This window comes from Microchirus variegatus (genome assembly GCF_963457635.1).
Source record: "Microchirus variegatus genome assembly, chromosome: 18".
NCBI lineage: Eukaryota > Metazoa > Chordata > Actinopteri > Pleuronectiformes > Soleidae > Microchirus > Microchirus variegatus.
The window spans coordinates 21,377,490-21,396,339 of NC_139819.1; the positions used below are offsets into that span (position 1 = coordinate 21,377,490).

General features: G+C 38.2%; 1 protein-coding gene across 2 annotated transcripts in view; it reads right to left on the reverse strand.

Annotated features, from left to right (window-relative positions):
- Nucleotides 1-12,346: 12,346 nt before the first annotated feature.
- tcf7l1b (transcription factor 7 like 1b) overlaps nucleotides 12,347-18,850 on the reverse strand; it is a 67,599-nt gene continuing 61,095 nt past the window's right edge. Inside the window, exons 8-12 of one of the 2 annotated variants that reach the window (XM_083904716.1) lie at nucleotides 18,245-18,388; nucleotides 17,129-17,288; nucleotides 16,917-17,024; nucleotides 16,028-16,079; nucleotides 12,347-13,302 (exon numbers count right to left, since the gene is read on the reverse strand). In XM_083904716.1, coding sequence (XP_083760842.1) covers nucleotides 12,812-13,302; nucleotides 16,028-16,079; nucleotides 16,917-17,024; nucleotides 17,129-17,288; nucleotides 18,245-18,388 — 955 coding nt within the window. In that variant the 3' untranslated portion in view covers nucleotides 12,347-12,811. Of the gene's footprint in view, nucleotides 13,303-16,027; nucleotides 16,080-16,916; nucleotides 17,025-17,128; nucleotides 17,292-18,244; nucleotides 18,389-18,850 lie in introns of both variants that reach the window. The other variant, XM_083904715.1, reaches the window with a different exon arrangement.

Here is an 18,850-nt window from a genome sequence, read left to right on the forward strand (position 1 = left end):
AGAAAGTCATATTGCCAAGACAGGGTCATTAAGCGGCATCATAAATTCAATTAGCCAACCACATCATTGACAATAATCAACGAATAATACAGAGAAAATACAAACATTGTGCAAGGCTGCAATAGTTTGCCGTATGGTTTTTTATGACTGTAATAATGTAGTGTAATAAAATATAAAGAAAACACAGAAAATAGATCATGATAATGGTGTTATGAAATGTTTTAAAAATAAATATGTCAGTGCTGACTGACATTAAAGCTAGGCCAGGCAACACATAGTGGCATTTATCAAAAAGGTTCATATTAATTCAGATGTTCCAACAATTATACTGCATATGCTTCCAGGTGAAGGGAGAAATGCAATGAATTCCTTTTTTTCTGCTGGTATTTCTTATCCTTGCAGTCTTCAATAAACCCTTGACCTTCTGGAAATTTGGGGATTTTACAACCATCGGCCTCAGGTGTGAAAACTGCTGAGGTCACAAAGTGGCTGAATGAGCGCTGCCAGCCAACTGTTTGAGTCTCACTGCTGATTTTGGGAGGATGCGTTGAGGACATTTCACAGGAGCAAACTTTAATCAGCAGAGTAAAGCCTTGGGGAAATCCCAGCTACTCATATCTTAAATAATTCCTGACGACCACAGACTCCTCGCTTGTTGGATTAACTCGGAAGGCCTTATCGAGGTGAGCTCAGCAGCTGCTTCACTTGGTCTGTCTGTTATTTAGAACGTCCTATAGAAGCCACACTGACAACTAACAGCAGTGACACAGAAGTTGCTATTTTGACCTACATGAGTCACATGAATCATTGTACCGTCTTAGGGGTTTTCACTGGACAGCTTTACATTAAGATGCTTCTGTGGCACAAGAGTGAGAGGAATGAAGTGATCTTTATCTTTATTTAAATCACACTTTTTTAGTCTTGATGACCACTCAAAGCTCATTCACTCACACTTTCATACTGCTCATCTATGCACAGCATATATATATAGATATTTATAAATTTATACATAAATATATATATATATATATATATATTATCACACATTCACTCGCTGCCAGCACAGCTGTCAGGAGCAACATGGGGTTAAGTGTCTTGCCCAAGGACACATCAGGCATGTAGACAAGTGGAGCCGGGAAATGAACCATTTCTTGACCGTGAAAATAGTTTTAAAAAATAAGTCATCAATACACTGTATCTGATAAAGACAAAGCCACTGAGATAAAGGTGAAAGTTGCAGAAGATTCACATATTTCAAATGGTATATTTATGTAAAATCACATGCAACCAACAAAACTGATAAAATATATTACTCCATTATTATATACTAATTATCAATCTGTCCAAAGTGCTTTGACAAAATTTACGTCCAGATTTAGAGACAAATCAATAATAAAATCATTAACATAATTATAGACATGTAGAGATATAATAGCAATAAGAATACAACAATTAGTAAGTAATAACTAGTAATTAGTACTTCAAAATAAGTGATATAAATCACTAAATAATTAAACTGACAATTGTATTCAACTAAAAGTGACAAATAACCATTGTGACCACCCAGTTAATATGTATGTTTGCTCACCATTCTATAAATAATGACTAAACCTAATGAGAGGGAAGACGGCCTACTCCTTTGACCTACTAAGATAAATGAAGTCGCACTCAGTGACACTTGATTTGAGTTGCTTGTAAAACTAAATTTGAGAGCAATTATTCCTTTGGTTTGAACTTTTTTTTCTCCTGCCACATGATATAAACTTAAAAAAGTGAACATAACATCTTTACAATGTTACTTCTGGACACTCAGTGTAAAATTTTGCAATTATTTCATTGTTTGGACTTGTTTTCTGTTTTTCTATGTTTATGTGTACATTGGAGTGAGTTAAGCTCATTTGGAGATTTTCCATTTTTTCTCCTGCCACATGATATAAACCTTAAAAAGTGAACATAACATCTTTACAATGTTACTTCTGGACACTCAGTGTAAAATGTTGCAATTATTTCATTGTTTGGACTTGTTTTCTGTTTTTCTATGTTTATGTGTGTAAGGGAAAAACATTATTCGGCCTTCTCTAAAGTTATCAGCTCCCATTCCTAAGCACAAGCCTAAACAATTCAGGACGGCGCCTGCCGAAACTGTTGGTGTCACATTGACCTCGGTATAGCACTGTTGTCTACAGAAATTCTTCTCTTCATGTTTTTGCTGAGCCTTGGGGCAGATGACTGGCGCTACTGCGCAGTCCTCCCCAAGGTCAGCTCCATGTATCAGCAGAGGAAGCACCTTTAAGTATCCTAACTCTGGGACTCACAGGCAGACTGACAGAGGATGCCCAACTGTTAACATACTTGTTTTATGTTCGGCATTGTCTCAGTTCTCCTCAGATCTGAGCTGCTTCCAATAAAGCTTTTCAACTTAACTCATCTCTGACTCCAGGAAACTCCATCTTTGGTCGACTCACTTAATAATCAAATCTCCGCAACAAATTGGCGTCACGAACAGGATTTCAACAGAACTACAGACTGGTAAGTGCAACATTCTTAGTTTGCCTTACCATGTCTGAGTTTGATGAAATCCAAAGAACTGTGTAGATAAAGGGGATTGATTATCGACTGATTTACAATTAATAAGTGTGAACAATTCTTGCAAATATTCAAATAATAATAGAGTGATTTTGTTCAAAAGTAGAACAAAAGTGTTTCTTTGGGGAGGAGTGTGGGGGTATGTAGTATAAGATTATTGTCACATTATATGAGTGACGTTTTGGTTTCCGGTTCAGCATCAAGCTGTGTCCGGCACAGGGGGCCTCGTGAGAACCAAATCATCGGAATATTAAGTTTTCGGGGGGATGAAAAAGGCCGCCTCGTTTGGTGTCAAGACCGAGATTCTGCCCTGTGTCCTGGGGGAAACGGGGTACGCCCACATTCCATGTGCACATGGTGTAGAAATAATCACTCATAACTCACACAGGTCCCAGAAACAAAAGAAAATTAAAAGGAGTGAGGAGTCTCTGATGCTGTTGAAAAGCTAACGCCTTGTTTTTTAAGTGTCTATATAGGATTTGGTCAGTTTAGAGTGAAGAATAAATAGGATAATAAAATAACAATCTAAACTGTGACTCTATTCCAGAGAACTACTGCACAGACAACCTTGATACACTGTTCTGTCTGCTCCTCTTATAGATACTAAAATTCACAAAACAGCTACTGTTATTATGACCTTATCTATCCACTCACTAATGTCTGTGCACTCATGATGGTCTTATTAAGAATTTGCCATGACAATTTGTTGTCAGAAGGGGGATCGAGTAGAGTGGTGGTCTGAGGCTCCATGGACAGCGAATGGCCAACGTGGAGACAAAATCTCTCCAGCCTCCACCCTCCATTTGTGTAGAGATGGGAGGACTGATGTGAGGTCTCAGATCGTCACCACTGAATCTTAACAAACTCAGTTGATCTTAACATCCAAACATTTCCTGAGTGGTGTAGATAAGGAGAAAAAAAATTTAAATAACAAAAGTATAGAAAAGTAGGCAAAGTGAAGAATGATTGCATAAACATTTGTCGAAGACATACACACATTACAGACTAAAAAAGAAAAAGTTCATATTTTGCGACCACCATACTCGCACAGTTCCTCTCTCTGTCCGCAGATCACTGCACTGAAACTGACCTGACCTCCACTCCTGCCCGCCATCGAGACACCAACCACCAGGACTCAAAGACCCTCCCACCGTTCAGACAGCTCCACCCAGAAGGGAGATTGAAGTGTCAGATTCCTCCTCCCCTGACTCCTCCTTTAACCCCTCATAGGCCCAACGTCTACATCATCACGAGAAATGGGCGTCACAGGGGACGGGCAACGACGACACATGCTGAAGAAGAAATGGTGTGTAAGGCCAGACAGGAGGAGAGGGTGAGACTGTGATAACACTTCAAAGCCTCTACAACAAATCCACTGTGTCATATGATGATAATGATGGTGATGGTGATGATAATTAAGGTGACCATGGTGCAGAACACACCCTGCCTATGGTCAATTGGCCATTCTTGAGCACTCAACACTGGTGTTCAGGCCTTGACTGCTGCTGACATCACTGGCAGCTACTTAAACATCTGTCAAACTTTTTAGTGTGACCTCAAGTTTGGTGAGCAAATGATGATTTTCTGCTCTGATACACCACACCCAAGATCAACTTCAATGGAAGAAGAAAGACTAAAATGAAAAGATGTAAAAAAACTTTACATGGTGCCAATAGTGGTGAACATTCTTTGACATGACGAGCTACAAACCAGTCAACAAGCTCGAGAAGGAGGCAGGAGGAAGGAGAGGTGACTCAGTGAACGTGTCTGACTGTGATACAAAAGGAGGGAGGTAACACACACACACACACACACACACACACACAGACACCACTGCAAAGAAGAAATGCTTGCTAATGCAGAAAACAATACAGATTCACACAATCTTATTGCACAATCCAGTATGTGCATTACTCAGAAAATACACCCCCATGCACACATACATGATCAGCGTACATGCTGAGTACATTTTGCCTACATACATTTCTTGTAAACAGTAGAAATAAAGCAGAATTTACTGAAACCCCAAACTGAGTGGACATTATGTGCACTACAAAGGTTCCTCTGGTCAAAAAGATCAATAAATGAGTAACTGTAACTCAAAGGCGAAGACTTTTAAACATGCTTTTCTGTTTTGTCACATGTAGATTTGTTAGGGAACGACTTGATGGTCAGACTAGGAATGTCTTTCTGTTTCCATACCTGATGGTGGCGTTGTCAGAAAATGCATGCACTCTAAGCTAAACACACACACACACATGTTCATGTCAGTGCCACACAGTTGTAATATGCAAGTGAATGGAAGTTTCAATTTCCACTGTTTCTGTTAACATAGAAGCACAATCTGATGTTTCTCTGTAGTAGACTGATTTTAGGTCAATTGATGAGTTGCACTGCACTGAACGTGTGTCTGTCTGTCCTGATGAAGCCAACAGTTGGTTTAAAAATAATAATAATGATACATACACACATGTTCTGCTCAGCACATAGATGACATGGGTGTGCATTGGCTATATCACTTATTTCTGCACAGTTTGAACTTTATGATGTCATCAGTGCCTCACTAGATAAACAAAAAACAAAACAAAAAAACATTGTGTTGATGCATAGGTCTTTTTGTTGAAAGACACTGGACCTCTGTTAAATGCTGATGCATTTTTGTTTGTTGATGTTTCTGTTTTGTTACTAACACAGTCTGTGGTTATGTTGTATCTATGCTGTTTGTTCTTAATCATGCTGTTCTGTCCTCAGGTTCTGCTCCTGTCCACTACTCAGTTCTAGACACTGAGCTTGTGGGTCTTGATGAAGCCTTTAGATTAGCAGCTGGTTAAACTAGTTAAACAGTGTACAAATCTGCACTGATTCATGCTATGGATGTTACCACTCGAAACTGTTTAATTACTAAATGATTATTGTCATAAATCTTAACATAAGTCACTGCAGAACTGATAATAGTTCATGTTCAGTGGGGAAGGAGGTGGAAATATTTAGTTCTGGTCCAAATAATCAGTTAAAATTCATCCCATGTTTTGGTATTTATATGCTATGGTGAGCATGGCATTAAAGTAACTGGGTTTGTTTGATTATTTTGATATAAGTCGGTGCAGTTAATTTTTTTAGACAAAAGATTTTGTTTCCAAAATTGTACTCCATTGACTGCACAGGATTAGGTTGGTTTTTCATTTCCTTTTGAAAAGTTTTCAAAGGAAGAGATTATGTTCAATTGTTGCAAAATTATTAAAAAAAACATTTCGTAGTGTGCAAAATCTCTTTTAATATTTATTTTGACACTTTGTAAACAATTAACAATTCAGTTATTGAACATATAAAGGAGTTAGTCAGTAGAAAAATGGGTTTAATCATTTTTTTTGCCAAGTTAAAATTCAAAGTCCCTTGTGATGAAGATGATCATTTTTTATGTTGCTTTTAATAATAGGAATTTAATGTTTCTTTGAGGAGATTGTGAGAGTAATATTTTATAATCTGTCATAATCTGGTTACAAGTTTAAGAGTAAATACAAAATACTAATGGTAATTCTATTGACATGTCACTGATAAAGGTGCACATGTCATTGATTGTGTAATTTACTTACTGTATGTAAAGATATTTCCTTGTGGATATTTTCACATGGTAACATGAACGCCTCTTAAGAGTTAATGAAAATGATTTGCATCCATTGAACCACACTGTCTCCAGCATGTGCAACTCCTATTCTTGTAGTCTTAAAATATCTTAAACATTTTTCAAGCAATGTTCTCTCCAAATCATGTAATTAGTTGAGGACCATTGGAAGATGCAACCCCCCCCCCAGTGATTTAATGGTTAGATGTAATTGATTGGGTTATTGAGGCTCTGTGCTTTCTAGTTTATTGATTGTAAAAACCAATAAAAGGGGGCATTGTGAGGGAAAAACAGGAAACTCCATCTTTGGTCGACTCACTAAATAATCAAATCTCCGCAACAATAATGATATATTATGAAGCGCGCACACACACACACACACATATTATTATTATTATTATTGTTGTTGTTGATAATATTATAGTTATTTAATTTTTTGGAAAGTTATTGGCATAGAGACTACACATGTTCACCCTAACCCTTTTTTTATAAATAATAATATAAATTAATGTTATTAATTAATAATATAAATAAATACATAACATAATAATTATTATATATAATGAAGCATATATATATAACGATAAAAGAATAAGAATAATAATCATATATGATTATAATTATTATTATGTTTATTCTCATTGAGATTAAAATCTTGGTCAGGCAACATAATTATAATAAAAAGACAATAATGATACAAACAGAGACACACACTGTAAAAGGAATTAAACAAGAATAAAATAAGACAAAAAAACAAATAAATCATCATGAGGCGACTCTGCTCTTTTCTCTGAAGTTTTACATTAATTCCCTCCAAATGGATGATTTACGTTTCTTTTTGTTTGTTTTTTTGTTTTGTATTTTGCAAAAAATAAAAAATAAATAAACACCCCAAAAAACTTTCTTTCAAATGTCTGATTCTTTCTTTCACTTCTCCTGAATCTCACTGAACGTAATGTGTTGTTGCTGCCACCTACAGGCTGAATGAACGTTGACACGACGTGATGTGTGGAAGTGCTCGGCCTCTCCAGCAGATGGCGGTGTTGGTGCACAGTGGAGTTCAGAGAGAACTGTTGTGGTTCTCTTTCTCTATATAATGTTGTATATTATTACTAATATTATATTATATAATATTAACCTTTTTTTTTAGGGTTATATAAACACTTGATTAGCCACAAATAAATAAAGGGTTCATATACACACACACATATATATATATAAATATATAAGATTTACACATGTACATTATTACAGCAGCAAAGATAGTTCGGGATAAAGATAATAAATAATAAACAAAACATAAAACCAAATATATACAATATATAAATATATTAACACTGACTATAACATGGAGTTAAAATATAATGATATATATATATATATATATTATTATACATTATATACAGTTTTCAGAATATGCACAGTATGGACTTGATATTTATATAAAGAAACAAAGGTAATTTATATTTATATATATGTGTATATATACCTTGTTAAAAATGTAACATTTTGAACAAGCTAGTTTATTATTACTTCAACTTGAGTACTTTTTTCAGACCAGTACTTCAACTAAGTGTTTTCAAATATATCTGTATGTATATATATATATATAAATATGTATATGTAACTATATGTAATGATACATTGTGACTACAGTTTAACACGTGTAGCAGATGAGATAATGATCTAAATGTTAATTGTAGGTGTTTTATATCCCAGCTGGGTGGGTGTGTGTGTGTGTGTGTGTGTGTGTGTGTGTGTGTGTGTGTGTGTGTGTGTGTGTGTGTGTGTGTGTGTGTGTGTGTGTGTATAATGTCTTAATGGTTTCAGCCTCTTTGACATTTGAAAAAGTCCAACGCTGCCTCTCTCTGGTTGTTGACACACATTTGCATTTCCGTCTTTAAGGTCAATCAGGTGTGAATAAAACATGAAGGAGGTTCTTCAGTCACACAGTGACACAAACAATCAATAATAATAACAATAATAATAATAATGATGATAATATCACTTCGGGAGGAGATGAGGTCACGCCGTGGCCTCCCTCTGTGTCGTCACGTCGCTGAATCCTTTCCTTTCTTTTTGTCACGAACACAGATGTCGGCGTAGAGTCGTGCGCGGGAATTATCAGGACATTGTTTCACCTGGAATACATTTCCCACATCAAAGGAAGGAGCCTTGGCAAGAGATTGGAAGAATTTCATTAACATGCATTGACTGTGACCTTGCTCTTACAGCAGCAGCAGCAGCAGCAGCAGCAGATGCTGAGAGCAACACATTCTGTTATTAGAAAAAGAAACAGCAGCAGGTTTCATATTTAAACTTGAATTGTTTTGTTTTAAACCGAGCAAAAAGAAAACTCCACCTGTGTAAATTAGTGAAAGTACTCAGAGAGCACAAACATGCAGGGGGTTTTAGTCTCTTTAACCCTTTTTTTAATCCATATATTTTAAAATCCTGTTCCAAAGGACTTCTTTCTTCCTTGATTCTTTTTTTTTTTTTTAGCTCTATAAATAAAACAGCATCACAATTATCAAATTAACCCTTTAAGGTACTACTCAACCATTTGGTCGACCACATTTTTAAGTCACTATATGTCATTGAAAAATGCATCAAACTGAACTCACTGACACTAAATTAAAGTGACTTGTTCTGAATGTTGTACTTTATGAATTATGAGAACCAGGTTTATTACGAACGGACGTCTCAACCGTTTGGTAGAGGCCTGTATCTGCAATACTGTGGGGCCTAAAATATATATTAAAGGCGCCATATGTAAGAATGTGGCCAAAAACGGTTACTACATTCAAATTCAAAATAACGAGGTCTTTTTAGGTTTCATTTTTTGACATAACTGGCAACCCGTGGTTGCTCGGTAGCTGAGACTCTACTGACTGCAATGATCGGTAGACGGCGGTAGGTGGCGCCACGTGACACCAAAACATGATTTCAAAACATAAACATGATTTGCAGTCTGCAAAATATTTTTTTAATGCAAATATTTTGTCTGTACTGTTGTTGGTGAGTTCAGTTTGTTATATGAACATTATTCCTGAGTGTCTGTGACATATTAGGAGGATTTTTATGATTTATTACATAATGCACCTTTAAATAAATATTGATTGTCGTTATTGTCATCATAAGTAAATAAAATAAAAGAATAAAAAAATGCAAATAAATAATTTTTCCTTTTGTTTTTTTCTTGGTGCGTACCTTAAAGGGTTAAATCACTTCCTGTTTATTTATCTGCTTTTAAACTAACTAAAGTGCAACTTATATAACAGGGTTAAATATATATTAGAGACATTGTAAAAACACTATTTAAATAAATAGAAACAGTGCAATAATCAGTGCATCTGCAGTCATTCATTCACTTTTTCATTCATTCAGATACTGAGTTGTAATAATAACAATAACAACAATAATAATAATAATATAAGGCCACTGTGACAGATTTGACAGTCATTAGCTGTAATCTCACTGACAGCAGCAGCAGCCGTGGATCCACTGACTCACTGTGATGATGATGATGATGATGATGATGATGATGATGTTAGACAGAGAAGAGCAAGAAAAACACACAAGCACACGACCATTAACGGCTAATGATGGTGACTCTGACACAGTTCTGTAGAACAGAAACATCTCAGTGAGACACCGCTCTGTCTCTGTCTCTGTCTCTGTTCACACACTCAAACTCAACTAAAGTGCTGTTTTTAAACTGGAACACAATGCTATTTGTTCTATTACTTATTGTTTTTATTTAAATTAACCCTTAGTGCACCGTGGGAATAATACACAACTCCTTATATGGATTGTTAGGTCCGTGGCCTCGTGGCCAACATGAATCTAAATTCTGTTTTAAAAGTGTAGCAGTTTTAATTAATAAAGTTCAGAGGATCAGTGCTAAAAAAATACAAAAAATAAACCAAATCTTCTCTTTAAAAGTCTTATCTTACTTTATAAATAAATGATAAAAACACTTACCTAATCTCCTCTTACTGCGACCTTTTCTCTTCAAAATGAACAGTTTCTGTCAAACAGAGCAGGTGAGGGGAGGGGCTTATGTCGTCTTCAACCAATCATGGCGAGCCAATCTTCTTCCAATTAGCCAATCGAGCCAATTGAGTGACACCTGGTCACTGAGAGCACACTTTTATATACATCTATAGTCAAATTTTGGACCAAAACATTTTTTGTAAAAATAAATGTTGTCCAAAATTTGACAAAAACGTCATACTATACTATGTCGTCCAAAATGTGACATTTTTTTGTAAAAAAAAAATTTGTAAAAAATTTGACAAAAACGTCATACTTAACTATGTCGTCCAAAATAAAAAAAAAACGTTGTCCAAAATTTGAAAAAAATGTCAAACTATACTATGTCGTCCAAAAAAAATTTAATTTTTTTTTTGAAAAAAAAGTTTTGGTCCAAAATTTGACAAAGACGTCATACTATACTATGTCGTCCAAGAAACACACATTTTTTTGTAAAAAAAAGTTTTGGTACATACATATATTTATATATATCGTTATCAATTAAAAATCCAAAAATCCACGTCGCATTCTTCACTATGCAAAAATCAGCTAAATCCTTCTCGCTGAGTCATGTTTAACGACAGTATTTGTTGCACAGATGGAGAATTGTGTCTTTGAGATGAGATCAACATCAGCATCTGCAGATTCTTCATGAAGTTCAAGTGAAGTTCAGTAAAATCTCTGAGCGTTCAAATGTCCATAACTCCAGTTCATTCATCCGTGTGTGTTTAAAACCACACACACTTCCTCATCTCTGTCTATTGTATCTCTGATATGAACATGTGTGAATGTGCCAGTGGACTCATCCAGGCCCGTACCACAGATCATCCCCCCCCCCCCCCCCCCCCCACCCGCACCCCTCTGACTTCATTGGTCCGTCCCTGGCACAGCTCCTCATCTCCGAGGCCAAAGAAAACTCTAACCTACCTTGTGCATTTTCCACTAATTGAAAAGCCTAATGAGGTCCCGCGGGCTCCATCCCATTACCTCTGAGTTAATTAAAGCCGAGGCCGCGTGCCAAACTGTTGGATAAAGATGCTGCAAAAGTGGGAAAAAAAAAATGGGGGGGGGGGGGGGGGGTTGGGGGGTACGGGGAACAGGGAACCCAGGCCGGGTTTCAGAGCGCTGGGACCGGGCCTGACCTGCTATTCTGTGGTTGTTGTGTCTGTCAATGATTTATTTGTATTTGTTTGTCAGGATCTTATTTTCCACAGCGGTTATAGCCTCATTCTGCGTTATTAAACATTAAACTCCTCCCCCAACGCACGGCAGGTTTGAAGACGCGAGCCAGATGAGCCAGGCGTGTTTTTCGGATTCACACGTTTGTACGACTCAATAAATCCATTTAAAAAAAAAAGACACTTGTTGTTTTGCATGATATACATTTTACACTTTTTAACGTTTTAAATTGCTGTAGCACTCGCCCTGAAAAGCTGCGTCGAAGAGCCAGGGATAGCAAACGTTACAAAAGCTAAAAAGCCCCAGCACCGCTCTCAAAAGCGTCTCAACCGGGCGCTTTATGTCATAAATTGTTTATATTAAGTCATAAAATGAAATGGTGTATATCGTATCGCCTCTTGTGAGCTTCTATGCCTTTTATTTATTGTGGTTAGTGTTAGAGCGCCCCCTTAAGGTGAAAAACGATCCTATCCAACCCTAAAGTTGAATTGGATTGGAAAATACAAGGGCGTCCGTACGTCCGGATTCTGTTGTGAATAAACTCAAAAACAGTTCTATTACACGCACATCATGATATTAGCCATTATTTTCAAAGTGAATATTCTGTCGATTCATTTCTTGGTAAATTGAGGACATAAAATTGCTCCATAAAATACCAAAAAATTTAGTTTTTAGCGATTTCTTAGCAGAAAATACTCACTTTTAAGAAGCTGAATTATCAGAATAGTTATTATTTATTACAATAATTGTTATAATAATAATAATAATAATAATAATAATAATATCATCATCATCATCATATTTTCCCTTTAAATAACAAGAACACTGTGAAAGCTCACCTGAAAGAACAGACAGAAACGATTCCTTTAAGAAACAATTTCAAATGTTTATTTAACATGTCAAAGAAAAAAGGGGGGGGGGGCACACACTCGTGAATTGAAAAGGGGGGGGTTGGGGGGGCTGCAATTATTGGCCAGTACTATGACTTAAAAACTTAATACTAACATTAATCAGATTTTGGCTAAAGAGAAAACATGTTTTTTGTTTGTTTTTTCTTTTTTTATAAAGAAACTTTATGTACATTGGATCTTTTATACAAGAGGTTCGTTCATTGGATAAATGCATACAAAAAAGGGGGGGGGGGGGGGGAAACAACAAAAGAAACCAGTTCTGCAGTAAACTTTACAAAAAAATACATTTTGTGTCATTTTTGAGAGATGTAGAAAAGGAGGCGGTCAAATATTGACCAATAATATTTCGTTCCTTTTCGTCATGAAGAAAAAAAGTTGCTCTAATAACTATTTTTGAGAGGGGAAAAGCAATTTACAGCACAATAACTGGGAACACAAAAAAAAACAACAACAAAAACAAAAAAAAGATTCTGCAAATTCATTCGGTCGGTTTGGTTACCAAGGAGAGCGGCTGCGACTGGAACAGCGCGTGGTGGGAGTGGAGCGCCGCCTGGTGGTAGGGGGAGGGAGGGGAGAGCATGGAGTGGTGCAGAGAGGTGAACGGGATCGGCCGGCTGAGGATGGGCGTGGTCGGCTGGCTGGAGATGCCGGGATGGGATGAGGAGGAGGAAGAGGAGGAGGAGGAGGATGAGGAGGAGGAGGAGGAGCCAGAAGACTTCCCGGCCAGAGAGAAGTGGGGGTGGTGGTGGTGGTGGTGGTGGTGGTGCATGCGTCCCTCGGGTTTGGTGGTGAGCGACAGCGGCTGCGCCTGTTCGGAGTGGGTGGCGGCGGGCGCGGCGGGCGACGCCAGGGCGGCGGAGGGCGTGGCCGGCGAGTCCAGCATGCTGCCGTGAGACGACGCCGGGCTGTCGCACATCTTCTCCGAGGGCAGGTACTGCACGCACTGCTTTTTGCTTCTTATCGAGAAGTCTGGAGAGAAAGAAACAAAGAAAAGAAAAGTCAACGACGGATCCAGTCCTGGTTTTTGAATCCGAGATCCAGACGTGAACGAGTGACGACAGTGAAGACGATGCGGATGAAAGTCGACCTGATAAACAACGTTTAGACAAAGAGACGGAGAGACACGGGGGATGTTTCGTATAGATGGTTAGCATTGACGATGCAACAGAGAGCACGGATAACGTTACGTTAAAGGTCCACCGTGTAACATTTAGCAGAGTTTACTGCTGGAAACTGCTAAACAAGTGTTTTTTTTTGTAGTGCTCGGTGCGATAGCGGCGGTTAACGGCGTCAACGTTAGCGCACATTAACGCATGACGCGCGTGACGTCGTGTTTACGTGACTCCCCGATTGTTAAAACGAGTCTCTAATGTAACGCTAAACTTAAAAAAACAGAGGCACACATATGCAGTACACAGGCACGCTAACGTTATTTGTAGCGCTGCTCTTTTCCTTTAATAAACAGACCGCTCCAGTTCGAATGTAGGCGCGCTAACGGCGCTAAAAGGAGCTAACGCAGCTAACGGAGCTAAACGGTGCCTGGACTCCGGTGTCGCAGCACGTAAACATGACGCCGCATGCGTCTTTTTTTCGGTCAGTCGTCGTGGAAACGCATGCTATAACGTGCGTTAACGTAGCGCCCAGCGCTAGTTTTTTTCGTCGTACGACATCGTCTCACTTTATACTTTCGCTGTTGCCTCGGTCTGTCTTTTGTGTTAACTCCTTAAAAGCGACATAATTTAGGTTTTGTAGCAGAATTTTAGAATAAGCCTTCTTCTGCGAACTTTAGGCAAGGGCCTTTGTTTACAGAGGCCGCCATCTTGTGCCGCCGTGTTGCTATAGAAGCCCCAAACAGACAAACTAGCCTGAGAGTTTGTTTTGCATTCCTGAAGAAGAACTTTCTGGTATGCCAAGGCCACCATAGTTCGCTAACCAGTTTGACAAGGAAACTCTGAAGCCATTTAGATCTTATCTGCTCGATAAGTACGGGTCTGAACCAGATCTGAGGTTTGTCCCAGGTCTGAACCACCAACTCTTACACACTGGACCTTTAAACGTATATTTATTTCATAATATCAGTGTCATTTAGTTGCACAACCGCTGACATACCTGCCACTATTAGCACTGAAGCTCATAAGCTGCTTGTCCAAAGTAAAAAAAAAAAAGAAGCAGGGAAAGAAGGTTAGTGTGTGTTAGTGAAGAAAAGAAAACATGCAACAACAAAAAAAAAGAAAAGAGAGAGAGAGTCGATAAAAATAACAGAATAAACATGCGGTCGAGTTTTGCAATCGGACAAAAAGGAAAAAAGAAGCTGTGGTGGTGATTTCAGTCAGGAGGAGAACTCTGACTTCACAGCCTGTCTTTCCTCATGGTGTCAATGAAGTGATCGGCTGTTGTCTCGTTTTAGCTGCAACACTCAAAATCACCTCGTTGACCTATTTTTTGACCTAAGTGTGTTGTGAAGGCCCGCAGAAAAAATGTGTCACTAACCACCTTATGAAATTAAAATCCCTAAATGTTAAAATATACGCTTTAGTCGAAGTTTTTGTCGATGTTTTAACGACATACTGTATACAAACAGCAGGTTTAGCTACATACAAATATAGCTTTAGTATAAATATACGCTTTAGCTGGTTTAGCTACATACAAGTATATATCTTTTATGTATAAATATGCGCTTTAGCTGGTTTAGCTACATACAAATATATTCTCTTTAGTATAAATATACGTTTTAGCTGGTTTAGCTACATACAAGTATAAATCTTTTATGTATAAATATGCGCTTTAGCTGGTTTAGCGACAGCTAGTTTAGCTACATACATGTATACCATTGAGTATAAATATACACTTTAGCTGGTTTAGCGACAGCTAGTTTAGCTACATACAAGTATACCCTTTAGTATACACTTAAGCTGGTTTAGTGACAGCTAGTTTAGCTACATACAAGTATACCCTTTAGTATACACTTAAGCTGGTTTAGCGACAGCAAGTTTAGCTACATGCAAGTATACACTTGAGTATAAATATACGCTTTAGCTGGTTTAGCGACCGCTATTTGAGCTACACACAAGTATACACTTTAATATAAATATACACTTTAGCTGGTTTAGCTACATGCAAGTATGCACTTGAGTATAAATATACACTTTAGCTAGATTAGATAGAGCTAGTTTAGCTACATATTAGTATATACACTTTATTGTTGACTAAAGCAACAATAAAGCGTTGCTGTTTGTACAGAATATTAACGATAACACTTTGTTGTCACACCAAACATGTAGGAAAGCGCCATTTTTCGCAGTTCCAACGACGTACCGTACACAAACGCAGAGCTAGCTCAGCTACAGTCCTGCTCTCTGTCGCCCTCCTTCTCTATCAGTGGTAAGTGCAGCATCACAGCTTCTTTCTGCTCTTGTTCTCTACTTATTTTAGGGATGCGACCCGTTTTCAGGGACAAAGAAAATGCTATGTTTGCTAGCAGGCGCCTGCTCTTCACCCTTCATCAGTCACACGAGGACTGAGCGTTGAAAATGTCCCTCAGTGACTCTTTACAGAGATTATTCAGTTTAATCTGTAATAAATCGACAGTATTCTGCAGTCACTCGTCTCTCCTGACTGAAATTGAGTTAGTCCTTTATAGCATGTTAGCATAAAACAAAAAACAAAGGTCGCCAGGAAGAGTGAGAACTCTTACCTTCTGGTTTAGAGTCTGGTTTGTTGTCTCTCTTCCTCTTTTTCCTCTTTCCCTGCGCAAAAAAAACACAAAAAAACAACGTTAATGTTTTTCACGATGGACAAAAAGTGTGTTTTTACAAAAAATCATTCTTTCAATCCAGGGCCGGCCCAAGGCATAAACAAACTGAGCCGCTGCTTAGGGCCCCGTGACCACTAGAGGGCCCCCAAGAGCAAAAAGTTTGGATTGCTGTAGTTTATTTAGAATTTTTCTCCACATTTTTACAAAACCTTTTTCGCAGTTTTGACATAGTTGTCAGATGTGATTATTTGACTTTCTACTTTATTTGTAAACCATTTTTATAACCTTGTTCCAGGTTGATTTACATTACTATTTAAGTATTTGTTTGATATTTATTTGTTTTATTTAATGCTGTGTTTTTTTACATATAAAAGTCAAATCTTTGTATTACAGGAGTGTATTTTGAACCCCCCCCCCCCCCCACCAAAGATTAGTATAAATATACGCTGTAGCTGGTTTAGCTACATACTAGTATATACTTGAGTAAAAATATACGCTTTAGCTGGTTTAGCTACATACACATTTTTAGATTTTCAGACCTTAATATATTAATATTTGATTTATAAAACGTTTGGTTTTATGTATTGATTCTCTGTGTCACCAGTAGGGGGAGTTGCTGATTTTGCCAAATATTAATTGAAGGATTTTTCCTGTAAATTTGCAAATCTGGTGTCAAACAAAAAGTTCTCACATTTGTAAGTAGAATAGCTTTAGTATAGTAGGCGCGTGAATGATCAATAATCATTAGGGCCCCAAAATCAAATTTTGCTTAGGGCCCCATGGAGGCTTGGGCCGGCCCTGTTTCAATCCACTCGGACATAAAACTCACGTAGTTATCTCGCGCTGACCAGCCTGGATAGAGCTGCGAGTGGAGCTGCCTCTCCTTTCTGGCCAGCTCGTAGTATTTGGCTTGTTCCTCTCTGGACAGGGAATGCCACTGAGGACAAAGAGACGAAATAGGTCAAGAGGACATTTCGAGGTTTTTCTTCATCATCATTTTATTTGCATTTTATGTGTGAATACAAAAACGGTGGCACTTACCCGTCTTCCCAGGATCTGGTTGATGGCGGCGCTCTCCTTCAGAGTGCACTCTGCCACCACTTTGGCTCTCATCTCCTTCATATACAGCATGAACGCGTTCAGAGGCTTCTTGATATGAGGCTTCTTGTCCTCTTCTTTCTTCGAAGGGACCGGCGATTTCCTGCTGATCCAAGAAATGCAGTCCAAGATATGACGTTAATGGAGGAATAATCCAGATCACGAAATCACACAACACAGTAAGATACTAATGATATGATACTAGCACAGAAGATAATCTGGGATTAGACCATCGTGGGATACGTGTTCTGATGTTTGTTGTAGAGTTTTATAGGTTTTTGACCAGTTTCAATGTTAGTTAGCTGGTTTAGCTACATACAAGTATATACCCATTAGTATAAATATACGCTTAAACTGGTTTAGCTACATACAAGTATATACCCATTAGTATAAATATACACTGTAGCTGGTTTGGCTACATACAAGTATATACCCATTAGTATAAATATATGCTTTAGCTGGTTTAGCTACATACAAGTATATACCCTTTAGTATAAATATACGCTTTAACTGGTTTAGCTACATACAAGTATATACCCATTAGTATAAATATACGCTGTAGCTGGTTTAGCTACATACAAGTATACACTTGACTAAAAATATACGCTTTAGCTGGTTTAGCTACATACAAGTATATAGGCTACCCATTAGTATAAATATACACACTTTAGCTGGTTTAGCTACATACAAGTATATACCCTTTAGTATAAATATATGCTTAAGCTGGTTTAGCTACATACAAGTATATACCCATTAGTATAAATATACGCTGAAGAACCTTTATAAAAAGGTTTCACCTGGAACCCTTTTGGAGGGTTCCACCAAGAACCCTTTTAAAACCCTTTATTCAGGAAAGGGCTTAAATGGTTCTTAGTGGAACCATTAGTGTTACCAAGAACCCTTGGGTTTTTCCAGAAGCAAATGGTTCCAGGTAGAACCTCAGCCCTTGTAGAAGAACCCTTTTGGAACCCTTATTTCTAAGAGTATACAGAGGACACTTCTTGGGAAGTAAAAAGGTAACAGTTTTGGTATATTCCGTGTAGGTGAGTATGTGCTTACGCGTGCATGGAGGGGCTGATGTTGTCTCCGTTGGGCTCCTGTTTAATGGCCGGGGAGACGATGGCAGGATGGGGGATGCCGGTCTGGTGGAGGCTGTGAGGGGGCGGAGTCACCATGTGAGGCGAGAAACGGCTGGACACCAAGCTGAGAGAGGACGGAACACAGTGTGAGTGTGTGTGTGTGTGTGTGTGTCTAGACTGAAAATCACATACGTACATAGAGAAAAAAAAGACTTTGTCAAAAGCTCCTTTATCGAGCAGCGGCAGCAGAAAAGTGGAGTGTGTTGTTACTATGGCAACAGCATGCTCCGTGACACCTGAAACCACTTTCCTTACAGCGTTTCCAGAGCACGAGGAGCTGCTGCTGCTGCGTCCACACACACACACACACACACACACACACACACACACACACACACACACACAAACACCGCTCACCTCACTTTTCCAATTGTTCACACAAAGGAGCTTTGTAACGCAAACGCAGGCTCGTAACAATTAATCACACACTGGACAGTGATTGTTGTAAAAGTTTAAAGACTTTTTAAATGTGTGACAGAGCGAGACAATGCACCGTGTGTTCACGCGCACTAAAGTAACCTTCATC